Source organism: Ixodes scapularis, unplaced genomic scaffold, assembly GCF_016920785.2.
Source record: "Ixodes scapularis isolate PalLabHiFi unplaced genomic scaffold, ASM1692078v2 PGA_scaffold0__279_contigs__length_252992795, whole genome shotgun sequence".
In the NCBI taxonomy this organism is placed as follows: Eukaryota; Metazoa; Arthropoda; class Arachnida; order Ixodida; family Ixodidae; genus Ixodes; species Ixodes scapularis.
Window position 1 is genome coordinate 244,010,891 of NW_024609835.1, and position 12,870 is coordinate 244,023,760.

At 48.1% G+C, this 12,870-nt stretch overlaps 1 protein-coding gene across 1 annotated transcript in view; it reads right to left on the reverse strand.

The window, feature by feature from the left end:
* The window catches only part of LOC115317529 (venom metalloproteinase antarease-like TtrivMP_A), an 80,346-nt gene that overhangs the window by 36,834 nt on the left and 30,642 nt on the right, over positions 1–12,870 (reverse strand). Inside the window, exon 9 of the mRNA XM_040217196.1 lies at positions 832–881. Within this exon, the coding sequence (XP_040073130.1) occupies positions 832–881 (50 nt within the window). The remainder of the gene's footprint in view (positions 1–831; positions 882–12,870) is intronic.

Consider the following 12,870-nt stretch of genomic DNA (forward strand, 5'->3'; position numbering starts at 1 on the left):
AGCTATGATCATCAATGGCGGCATATAGTCGGCTCCAGATCACGTGGCCGTTTTTTCTATCTGCGAGTTGAGGGGGTGAACGCTGCTCGTTTTTCTTCAATTTTTTTCTGGGACTTCTATTGCGTGGGGTGAAATAACGAACGCGTGTTTCATAGGTTAGTAACTTCAGGGATCAGTTCTAAGCGCTATTTGCGCAAAGTACGACAATTGTTGCGTCGCCCCTTTAAACATCGTGACGTCAAATGACACTCCATTATCACATGATCTTCTAAAAGCTTGGGGAGAAGGAAGGCGTAGTTTCTCTTGTGACGACTTACGAATTGAAAAGAGATCTCCCTCTGGTTTTCAGCACAGGAGGAAAGTTGGTTTCCGAGGCAAGCTATTGGAGTCAAAGTACGACTCAGCCATGTCTGTCAAGAACACTCTCGAAGAGTCAAGAGTGTTCTTGGGCTATGTTGACTCCCTCAAAAAGTATTTGCTGGATGCCTTTGCGAACTCTTTCCAACTGTCACAACCCCAACAGCAGCGGTCTCGAATCGGTGATGTCTAAAAAAGGTGAATTAACTGCTCGAGATCAGCTGATCAATTTAAAATTGATGTCACGCTAACGCAGGATTTCACTAGCTTGCATGGGAACAACAACAGCAGACAATGCGGGGAGAACGGATAATCTCACTGCTACGGCAGCGACACTGTTCTGACCCCCACCGCAGATGCCCGCGCTCCCCGTGTGAAGGCCGCTCGAGTTCCCAAACTGACCCCATTATAGTAAAGTGGGTTTAAACATACCAACGTTCACAAAATAGTTGCTATGGGAAATTACGAACTCACCATAAATATTCTTCACTAATCGGGTACCAGATATTGTTACAATGTCCAACCTGGAATTGCGAAGGAGCAGTTGTCATTTCTCGTAAAGCTTCTTGCCTTACTGTGAGGCAGTCTTTTTAAGGTGAAAACCTTATATGTCCCATTACGAGAAAAGGCAGCGTCGGCGATGTGCCCGAAAGATGGCCATAAAAATACCTCATTAAGCACGCGCGCTCAAAGTCAAGGCGGACGCGCCTCAGAAATAAAATACGAAGAAAAGCACAGCAACGCAGATGCTTTGTCACGGAAGCCGTGGAGCCGGAGGGGGCACCGCGCCTGCGCAGTGGGGGAGCGTGATATCACCGCTGGAGCGCAGTGTGCAAAAGGAAGACGTGGCGCGCTGCCTCTGGCGCGTCAGCTGCGCTTCGGACTTCATCTGTGCTCGTTTTGTGCTTCGTGCGACGGACTGTGAGGCGACCGCGTCTACATCTATGGCCTTGACATCGGCAGCAGCGCCTACATCTAAGGCTGCACACCGAATACAATACCGACAGAAACAACTTAATTGCTTGTAGAAACTATTGATGGGCCGAACTTTTGACCAATCCTGGGATTCGGCAATGCCGAACTTTTGACAAACTTTACTAAAAATTTGGCAAAGATTCGGAAGAAATACATTATTACCAGACTTAACATTGATATTTAATTTTTGTTGCGAAAAAAGTTTTTTGTTTCGTAACTTGAATGCAACACGTAATGCATATTGACACAGTTATTACCAAATAAGGTGATATTCTACAAGATGAGTGTACCGGTGTCGTTTTTGTCTTTTACTGGCAATTTTAGTGACTGCTTGCACAAGTGGCATGACAACGATGCAACGCCTTGTTTCTGCACCGGAAGTCTTCGTGTGAAGGCAAAGCCGGAATCAGAGCTTTTTCCAGCTTAGGGACTCTGCTCTGAAGACGTCGTGCGAAGAGGAGCTGGGATGGACCGTACCCGCTGATGCCCGGCGTGTCCGGATACACAAGAAGAGCCATGTGCGGAATTTGTAACTTGAAGAACAATTCTTTCATAGTCCGTACCATATTTTCAACTTCCCCACTCGCTTGAGGATACCTGGGACTGCTTGTAGTATGCTGAAAACCGTAGCACGATAAAAAAAGCTACAAATACCCGCGAAGCGAGTTGGGGCCCATTATGAAAGACCACAACATCTGGGATGCCAAAGCGGGCGAACGAACTCTTCACCGCTGCAATGACGGCTGTGGACGATGTGGAGGTCACGCTCACCAGTGATGTCGATGACACCTTGGCAACAAGTCGATGCCGACTCGTTGCCAAGGGGTATTTGGCATGGGCATGCCCAGGAGTGGTTCAGAGCGCTGCACTCTGGTCTGCGCACACCGCTCCCATTCTGTGACGAGCTGCTCAATCTCACTGTTTACGGTGGGCCACCACATTGCGTCTCGAGCCCGTACCTTGCGGGACCCGATGCCTTGATGGCCTTCGTGGATGAGCTGGAGCATGTCCTTTCGAAGACCTTGTGGAATGATGATGCAGCGATCTTTCAGTAGTAGTCCGTCGCAGGCCATGATACTGGCACGCATCTTCCAGTAGTCACGGAGATGAATAGAAACCTTTTAGCTCTTCTCTGGCAAGACACTCTCGCACAGCCGAATCAACCCTGCGTAGACACCATCTTGAAGCTGATGTCGGCCAAGACTCTCTAGTCGTGGTGACGTGAAGTCTTCGAATCCTTTCACGACCTCACTGACAAAAAGTTCCACTGTATCGGCTTTGGGACCTTGGTGCTGCCTGGTTGCGGGTTCCAGCGGTACTCTAGAAAGGGAGTCCGCAGTTGCAAGAAGCTTGCCTGGGACGTAGAGCATCTGATACTGGTATCGCATGAGACGCATCCGCAGACGCTAAATACGTGGAGGGATCAGGTCTAGTTCAGCTGTACCCAAGAGTGTGAGGAGAGGGCTTTGGTAGGGCTTTTTATCGAACTTCATGCCTCGTACGAACTGGTCGAAGCATTCCACAACGCACGTCGCAGCCAAAGCTTCTTTTCTGCCTGGCTGTATCGCTGCTCCGTGGGCTCGAGAGATCCTGACACGTACGCTACAGCACGCCTTTCTCCCGTCGGTTGATCTTGCAGTAGCACTGCTCCAAGGCCGCAGGAGCTGGCATCGGCAGAAACCCTGATGGAGTACGAAGGATTGTACTTTGCCATGCAAACCTCCGAGCTGAGCATACTCTTCAGCTGGTCGAAGGCGGGCTGTTGACTAGCACCCCCGTACAACGCGCTAGACTTCTGCAGGAGTGCTCGGATCGGAGCGGTAACATCAGATATGCGTGGAAGAAAACGTTCGACGTGATTTGCCATTCCTAACAATCTTCGTACTCCACTGACATTTTTCGGAGCCTCCAAGTCTACCAAAACCTGGATTTTTTCTGGACCTTGGCTGATGCCTGTCGAACTGACCAAAAAACTCAGAAACTTGACCTTCTCGGTGGAGAAAGCGCACTTGGCTTTGTTGAACTACGCGCCGGCCGCTTCCAGATGATTCAGTACCTACTTGAGCCGCCTGTCGTGTTCTTCTTGCGTGCTACCGAAAACCGGGATGTCATCTATCATGCTGACAACTCCGTCTTGTCCTTCGAGTATGCGGCTCATCTGTCGCTGGAAATGCTCCGGACCTGAGCAGATTCCGAATGGAAGACGACTAAAGGAGAACCTCCCAAACGGCGTGGTAAAGGTTGTAAGCTCTTGGCTTTCTTTTGAAAGACTGACTTAGTGGAAACTGGCAATGGCATCAAGCTTCGAAAAGATCTTGGCTTGTCCAAGTCGTCTCACAATGTGCTCAACGGAAGGCAGAATGTGCCGCTCCGGAGCACAACTTCGTTTAGACGAGTAGCGTTGGGGAAGATGACAATGCCCGCCCACCAGTCAGTCGGGTTGTCCACCTTCCTGATGACACCATCGAATTCAGGCTTCTCGAGCTCTTTTCGGACAACGTCGTGAAGCTGTATGGAAATTCTCCTCGGCACGCTGAGTGAGAACGGTTGAGCACCAGGACGCAGTCGGATGACATAGTCTTCCTTGAGTTCTCCGTGGCAGTTGAATAAATCCCTTTCTAACATAATATCTGGGCCGGACACGTTGTCGAAGGACTTGACAACTCCCAAAGCTTGAATAGCCAGGAAGGCTAGAAAAGGAGGGTCTTGCGCTGGCAAGATGTAGACCTGCTCGAAAAAGGACTTGCCTTCCAGCGTAGGCTTACCTCGAAGGTGCGTTGAACTTGCAAAGAAGTGTTAACAGGCCCGTCCAACTCGCCGTCTACTTTCTGGGATTGTCGAAGAAGGCCTGGAATTAAGCTGGGTAGCACAGTTACCTCCGCGCCCAAGTCGACCTTGAAGTGGACCTCGTAGCCATGACGTTCACCGAGACGAACTTTGCTCGGCGACTTGATGCGACGGAGTGAAGTTAGATGGAGTTAGATGGGCTAGGCCACCTCACACATCGCTTGTCTAACAGGACACTCGGAGCGTTAATGGTTTCCTTTCCCGCGGAACCGGCAGCTCTTCGCGGTGGAAGTAGACGCGGACGATTCTTCTACTGTGCGAGGCTTGGGCTTGCAAGATGGATTTTTCCGTTGACCTCTCTTAACCTTCGCCTCGGCGACCACATGGGAGGAATCAGACCCGCGTCCTGGAAAACCGCGGTTCGGGCCTTTACGGCATCCTCGTGAATTCTCGCCGAAACGGCCTAGCATCAGACGGTCCTCCACTTCCGCGGATTAGTAGTGACATTTCTTCACCAGTGTACGAAGCGCAGTGTAGAAGGTGTCGACCGACGCACCAGGCTCTTGGACGCGATGGTGAAACCGAACGCTCTCGTAGACCTCGTTCAACAAATGAATGAAGAGGTCCTTAAGCTTCTGTTTGATGACTTCTATTGAGCTCCCGTCCGCGGGAGTCAGCGTGAGCGTATCGAGGACGCGGCATGCTTCCTGGGACCCCATGGCGTAGAGAAGTGTTCTCACTTGAACCTCGCCAGATGTTCGATGAAATCATGAGGCGTAGCTATAATCTTCGAATTGAAGCACCCATTGCTCCCAAGTGCTGGATTTTAGAAGTCGAAGTTCGGAAGAGGCGTTAGTCCCGTTACGCCGAAGGGCTGATCGACCAGTTCCGTGGCGGCGGCGAAGATAGCTTCAGCCTTTGTCATGGTTTGACTATGGCGTCCGGGTTACACGGCGGCTGCTGTCACATTCAACTTTTGACAGCATGTTGCGCGTAGCTCTCGGCTAGCCGCGCGTAACGTGGGAAGAAGCAACCGAACACCGGGAGGCTCAAAACACCAGAGACCTTTATGTCAGCCTAATAGCAACCCACACAAGCAATCGAATGTCCCCGCACGTGCCCCTGGCATGCGCTGCCTTCATTGACGCATGGCTTGTTGTCCTGCGTCAGGCAGCGTGAGCACGTGCGCTCGCTACACCGCTTATCGAAGTTTTTACTCTGTTTCTTCTTTACATTTATTGCTTTCACGCCATGCGCTTTGCGCCGCACGGCGGCGCAACGCGCAGGATTTAACTAGAGTGCCTTCATACACACGCGCGCTTTTGCTTGAGTGGTGACATCTCAGCCATTTTTCCGCCCATTCGTTTTTTTATGCATTTTGAAGTGGCGCACAATCCGGTGTCACTCAGCTCGAGCGTCTAGCTTTGGCTAATACATAGGCGCCATTTTGCCGCCCAAGTCACGCACCGAGTGCGCGAGAGCGTCACGCACTGGCACATTCAGGGGAACAATGGATGTCTTCACCCTGAGACAGACAGACATGTAGGCACCCTAGATTTAACATAAGCATTTGTATCACTTATCATCTGAGCGAAAAATGCTGAGTCACTGAGCAGTGGACGCACGCGCAGCGTCTGACAAGCCGCACAACGGGGCAACATTGTATGCTCAGGAGCGGTTCCACAACCCAGCAGAGAGAAAGTGCAGTGCGCAGAAGGCGATCTTTGCAAAGGTCTATATGTTTACCGCCGAATTCAGAAACCTCACTCAAACTACACTCAAACTGAAGGGCCCCTCCACTTCCTCGAGGAAGGCTCGAGGGCCGGCGCTGGCCAATCGCGACGGCGGATCCGTCCTCGCGATTGGCCAGCGCCGACCCTCGCGCCTTCCTCGAGGAAGTGAAGGGGCCCTTCAGTTTGAGTGTAGTTTGAGTGAGGCTTCTGAATTCGGCGGAGTCTCTACCCGCGATTATAATGGCTTGGGGAGAGCCTTGCGCGCTTAAATCTGGGAGGCCGTGGGCCGATACATATAGTTAATGATATTGTAGTGAGTGTAATATAGTTATTGTAATAAATAACTATATTACACTGTAATATAGTTATTACAATGTACTATCGTGGACACTGTTAGCTATAACACCGCAGCGGCGGTCGTCCCGTACCCCCAGCGCTTCATAGCAGGCGCCGTCCGAAACTCCGCGCATGCGCCGTGTGGTGGACTCGCTCTTCCCGTTTGCGAGCACACCCTCGCTTTGTCGTCTGCTAGGCGCAGAGCAGGCGATGCCACAGTGCTGCTCGTCTGGTACCCTGGCCCTAGCGAACTGGTCTCAAACTCATTTTAAACCGGCGATTTTGATTGGGGGAGATTGCAGAGTCATTAAATCATTAACCCTGTCTACGTTGTTTTTTTGTTTTTTTTTTGCTTTTTTAGGAACAGGATTTTGCAATCCATCTTTCACAATATGCGCTCGCAAACCAGTATGAGCGCAGCAGGTGTGATACAGAAATAGTCTTATACTTCGTTTCACCTTAAGTCCGAATGCAGCGTACGCTACGAAACGACATAGCCAATCAAATAGCGGCAAAGGTGCAATGTCACGGAGTGCGTCACCGGGGGACACAATAAGGTGCAAAAAAGTGAGCTTTTGTCGCTTTTGGTTGGCCCTATCTTCTCGTAGCGTGCGCTGCGCTTAGACCTAAAGTGAAACGGAGTATAACTGCAAGTTTGTCTCGTAAAAAAAAAAGAAAAAAAGTAGTCTACCGTGATATTCCAATTAGTGGCGATGATTATCCCTAGCCAGCGGAGTCAGGGAATCAACCGTGGACACCTCTTACGCAGTGGTTTGCTGAACCGTGTTCAGGAAAAATTGGCAAGCGCTGTGGCGTCGTCTGCTCTGTGCCTAGAAGACGACAAAGCGAGGGTGTGCTCGCAGGCGGGAAGAGCGAGTCTGCCACACGGCGCATGCGCGGGGTTTCGGACGGCGCCTGCTATGAGGCGCTGGGGGTGCGGGACGGCAGCCGCTGCCGTGTTATAGCTAAAAGTGTCCACGATAGTACGCTAGAGGTTCAACTGGCGCTAGTATCTATGAAAGTTCCTGTTTTAAATTAAAGGGACCATGAAATGACCTCCTTACTTTTGCCAAATAACTTCCAAACAGGCATTTGTTTTCGTTGTGATTTATTAACTTCTAAACAAAACATCACTGAAATATTTTTTTCTTTCTCTGCAACTCACCGCAAAACAAACTGCAGCGTAATTTTGACGGTCTTGACGTACTATGGCACAGGGCAGTAGAAGAATGGGAGCGTTAGCGGCAAGCTGGCAGTTTGGCAAAAGGTTTTACGAGAGGGTTTTACTGCGCTGATGGCGCCGATGCCACCGTCATATTTTCTGAATCGGCGCCTCTCATCGCCACGATAGCCATTTACATATCGCAGCTGAGCGAAACCTAATTAGATATGTTGCGCTCGAGCGACAGCACGGGACTGGTCCCATGCGCCGGTACGAAGCGCAGCAGGTGCACGACGGCCGCTTCTCCGCCGCCGTCAGCCCTTTCAGCGGTATCTCTAAAAAGAAGGGGACGCGCTGTCACTCACTAGCGTAGCAGAAAATGCACAGAGCTTTCTATGGGCTCAAGTGTTATCAACTTTTATTTTGTCAGGATAGGCTCGCAGCCAGAGTGGATGAAAAAAGAAAACGAAAAGGATGCAGTACGTCGCCCATGGACGATCACGACTTCAAAACACGACTTAATGATAGAACAAATCTCGCCACACGCCTCCTTCTACCATTGCAAAAGAAAGTGTAGTTTTAGCAGAGATATAGCAACGTAGAAGTATGATTTCGTGATCACAGAGGCGTTGCGATTGTTCAAGGATTGCTAGCAATAATCACTTTTCTCAGAGGATGAAAACCCGTCAAAATTCGCATTCTTCGTATACGCCTTTGAATACAGTACGCACCGGAAATACCTTGAACTTGAGCACGCGCGTGGAATGCGCGAAATAAGTAATCCGGTCGATGTTCGAGGAGACAAATTCTATAGAAAGCTCCCCTGTAGTCGAGGTAAACAAAGACGACGGCACGAGCGTTTCTGCTGTCTTGAGGGTGCCGCCCCAACATCACCGCACGAGCAGATGGATCTTCCCTTCTAGGACCTGCTGGGATATCATTGCGGCACGCAACGAGAATTCAGTCAAGGATAGCGCTCTACGCGCAACGATGAGCTTCCGCCACGCCGACCACGTCAACGATCACCACCGACGCCATGTTTTTGAGCAGAAGCGCGAAAGAGCTCTGGCGCAAACTTATCTTTCTCTTGTCTCCTTTTACCACACGATAGATGGCACTTCCCTTAGCGAAAACGAAGGCGTATTTCCATATTTCGCATATTTCCTCGCATTCATTACGTCTGTAAAGTTCGTCCAATTTTCGCCTCGTCAGTTTCATTTCTTCACTCCACCTTGCCATTAACAATAACAGACTGGAATAGCCTGCCTAACAGTATCGTAACCCAGACAGATCATAACACATTCATATCTCAACTGACCATCCATCTGCATTTGCACTACTAGCAAAGTCAATTCGTGTTTATACAAATGTTTTATTTGTGTATTCTTCTGTTTAATCAGCTGTTTTTCTTAAAAATGTTTTGCGTGTTTATTTTTATCTGTTTTTGCTGCTTTATATAACAATGTTCTCCAGCATGTAACCCACTTTTTGTTTTTCCTTTTATGTAAAGTTTCTTCAGCAGGATACCCCCACAATGTGTAATGCCCGTAAAGGCCTTCAAGGTTTAATAAATGATGATGATGACATTTCAAATATACCACATTCCATTTTGAGTGTATTTCAAGTACAGTTCATATCTATAAGTACACAAAAATATGGCGAAAATATACAATTTGTTCTGTACTAAAATATATTTCTGAAAATCTTTTCAAAATACCGTTATTTAAACTACACTTTATGTATTTTAAGTAAGATCACAAATATCTGCAAAATACACCTGAACATGCTGGAAATCATAAATACTGTTGCGTTACACTCTGTATCTTCTGACTGCAATTGCATACATACAAATTAAACTTACTTGAACTACCAATGTATTGAAAACCTGCTTATCAGAAGTGCACTTCAAGCAGATGCGGAGTACACTGAAGTGCCTAGATACAACATTTGATTAGTTTGTCAATTAAGTTGTGCAGCATCGCACTGGTAAACCAGCCTAGTTTATGTTATTGTTTTCTTTTTTCTATCAAGAATGCACCTGATGAGTTTCTTGCACACCAGTCACAAACGGGATTTGGGAACTACAACCATAACACTTGCTGATGTTGCAAAGCTTCAGCAAGTGCTGTGTGCACATATGTTTCGCGTGGTTGTGTTAGCACAGTGTTAGTTCACTGAATGTGTATACCCACCATCGTACGTAAAGTGAGTAGTGATATTAATGCCTTAGTGACTTTAATGACCATATTAACTAGTCAACTAGTAACGAAAAGCAAAAAAAAAACTATTTCAAAGCGGAGAAACTGCCTTGACTTGCTGCGTCCTGAGTGGTGCTATACAGAGAATCGATAAGAATTCTTCTAGGAGCAGGTTTTGTGGATGTTGTTTTAGCGACTGCTCCGAAATATTATTCGTTGTACCAATGCTTTTAGTAAGAGATATCGTCCACGAACTTCGAAACACTGTTTTTTTTACTTGACAGACTCCCGAGGAGAAGATCGAATACTTGGAACCTTAATAAGTGCAGAGGTGGTCACTGGCCAAATGATTACCTTCAATATGTAGGCTATATAAGGCTCTGGAGCAGTCAACTTGACTGTGATTTAGGTGTTCAGTGCTTCATGCTATTTGTGTTCGTTTCTCATGAGTAGTACGTAGTAGTAGCGTAAAGTATCACAGGGACACCATTTACTAACAAAATCCGCAATAAATTTTAGAGCGCAGCTCTTAGGGACCCGTTTTCCGCTTGAGCGGCGTAGGCATCGCCGTCGCCGTCGGCGTAATTGCGAAATCACGTGAGCCCCCTGAGGTCACGTGACCCCCCTCCCCCAGGTCACGTGACCCTCCTGAGGCCACGTGACCTCAAGAAGCCACCTATCCCTCAGTAAGCCTCCATCCTCCTCTTCAGGAGCTGCGCTCTAATCCGGTGTTACAGGGAATTGTAAATGGCTTTCTTTTTTTTTTAATTCGTGTAGCCTTTTTTTAATACACAGATGGCATCTTGAGGGTGAAGGAATGATATTTTTGGTATATTTTGTGGGCTTTGCGGCCCGTCACCGCGCAAAAGAACTCGCGCTCCGCGCCCGGCCAGCAACGTTTGCGCGAGCCACGGTCGAGTCTCGGGGCTCGGCAGTCGGTTGACTGCCACCAGAAAGTAAAGGTGTGTTTTTTCGGAGATCTGCCTCGTTGGTCCTTCTTGCGGGTGAGCAGTAGCACCGAACCCTACAATTTGAAATATTTTCTTAATAATGTTTATGATACATAAACATTATTAAACAGCTCTGAGGGGCCTGTTTCCGGCTTGAGCTGTGTCGGCATCGCCGTCGTCGTCGGCGTTACCGCGCGGTGCATTAAGGGTAAATTTCCCCGCTAAATTTAGTGGAAAAATTTCCCCACTAAATCTAACGGAAAAATTTCCCTGCTGAATCAAAGGGAGTGTTTTAATCTCAAATCGAGCAGGCTAAAAGGGTCTTAACTTTAATTTTAGCGAAAAAAAATATATCTTTTGGGGGAATTTCTCAAATGAAGAAGGGTGCAATCCACATGTTCCCCAGATTTTTTGTTCTCGAGTTACGAAGCGTAGAAGCCGCAGTGGCAGGAACTAGTGTTTTTGCCTGCCGTCGCAGGTCGCGTGTTTGACACCCTCTGCTGACGCTAGCGTTTTTCTGCACACTTCTAACTTTTTCTCCTCATTTAATAAGTACTAGAAGGATACCTTGACGTAGTCAAATATTTTTAGAAATTGTATTGCTTTCTAAATAAAATGTCAAACTCGTGTCTCAGGTCGATTTTTGGTCAAATTTGACAGGTCATTACTTTGTCTGTACTTAAGGTAGATTTTCGTTCTTTGGCCCTAGAGAAAGCCCAAAGCAAGCCCATTATAGAAATGATAATATCATTATGATCTGTTGACTAGCCGCTCCCCTACCTTCACGTAAACGTCGTAGGAAATAACAAATGTTTAAAGTTTGAAGTCGATTTTCTCAAAAACCCCATTTTTGTAAAATGTTATGTTTTATATCATTTTAGATATATCAGTCGAGTACAGGAAAAAACAATCTAGAGATGTAATATTTTGGTTGTATGACCTCTATTTGAGCCGCAATCACGTGCAATGTGTGAACGTTTGTTATTTTTTACAACGTTTACGTGAAGGTAGCGGAGTGGCTACTCAGCAGATGATAATGATATTACTATAACTATACTAGGCATGCTTAGGTCTTTCTAGGGAACCAAAGAAATAAAATGTACCTTAAGTACAGACAAAGCAATCACCTGTCAAATTTTACCAAAAATCGACCTGAAGGACGTGTTTGAAATTTTTTTTAGAAAACAATCAAACTATTAGAAAATTTTGAATTCGTGAATGTATTTGTACGGTACCTATTAAACGAGAGGGAAAAGTTAAAAGGGTGTAGGAAAAACAGCGCCAGCAGAGGGTGTCAATCACGCAATCTGCGACGGCAGGCAAAAACACTAGTTTTTGCCACTGCGGCTTCTACACTTCGTAACTCGAGAACAAAAATCTGGGGAACATGTGGTTTGCGCCCTGCTTCATTTGAGAAACGCCCCCAACACATATATTTTTTGGGGGGAAAATTAAAAAGTGAACCCTTTCAGCCGGCCCGATATGGGAGGTTTCATCTCAAATCGGGCAGACTAAAAGGGTCTAATTTTTAATTTGCACGAAAAAATATGTGTTTTGGGGGCCTTTGTCAATGAAGGAGGGCGCAAACCGTATGTTCCCCAGATTTTTGTTCTTCAGTTACAAAACGTAGAAGCCGCAGTGGCAGAAACTAGTGTTTTTGCCTGCCATCGCAGGTCAGGTGTTTGACACCCTCTGCTGGCGCTAGTGTTTTTCCTACACCTTTTTAACTTATCCCCGTCATTCAATAAATACTATAAAGATGCCTTGGCGTATTCAAATATTTCCAATAATTTGATCTTTTAGAGCGCAGCCCTTAGGGGCCGGTTTCCGGCTTGAGCGGCGTCGCCGTCGGCGTTGGCGTCGCCGTCGGCGTCGGCGTAACCGCGAGGTCACGTGACCCCCAGGTCACGTGACCCCCCAGGTCACGTGACCCCCAAGGTCACGTGACCCTGGGGGTCACGCGACCTCTTGGGGGAGGTACCCTAGGGGAGGGGTCACGCAACCTCTGGGGTTCACGTGACCTTGGGGGGTCACGTGACCTTGGGGGGTCACGTGACCTTGGGGGTCACGTGACCTTGGGGTAACCTTGGGGTCACGTGGCCCCTCCCAAGGTCACCCCAAGGTCACGTGACACCCGGAGGTCGCGTGACCCCTCCCCCGAGGTCACGTGACCCCCCTCCCTTGAGGTCACGTGACTCTTCCTCCCCGAGGTCATGTGACCCCCCGGGAGCATATTCGAGAATGAGGGGAGGAGGAGGATGGGTCTACCCTCCCTTCAATACCCCTCCCTCCTCCTCCCCCCCCTCCAGTACCCTTTCCTACTCGTTCCTCAGGAGCTGCGCTCTAATTTGGCGTCACAGGGAGATGTAAAC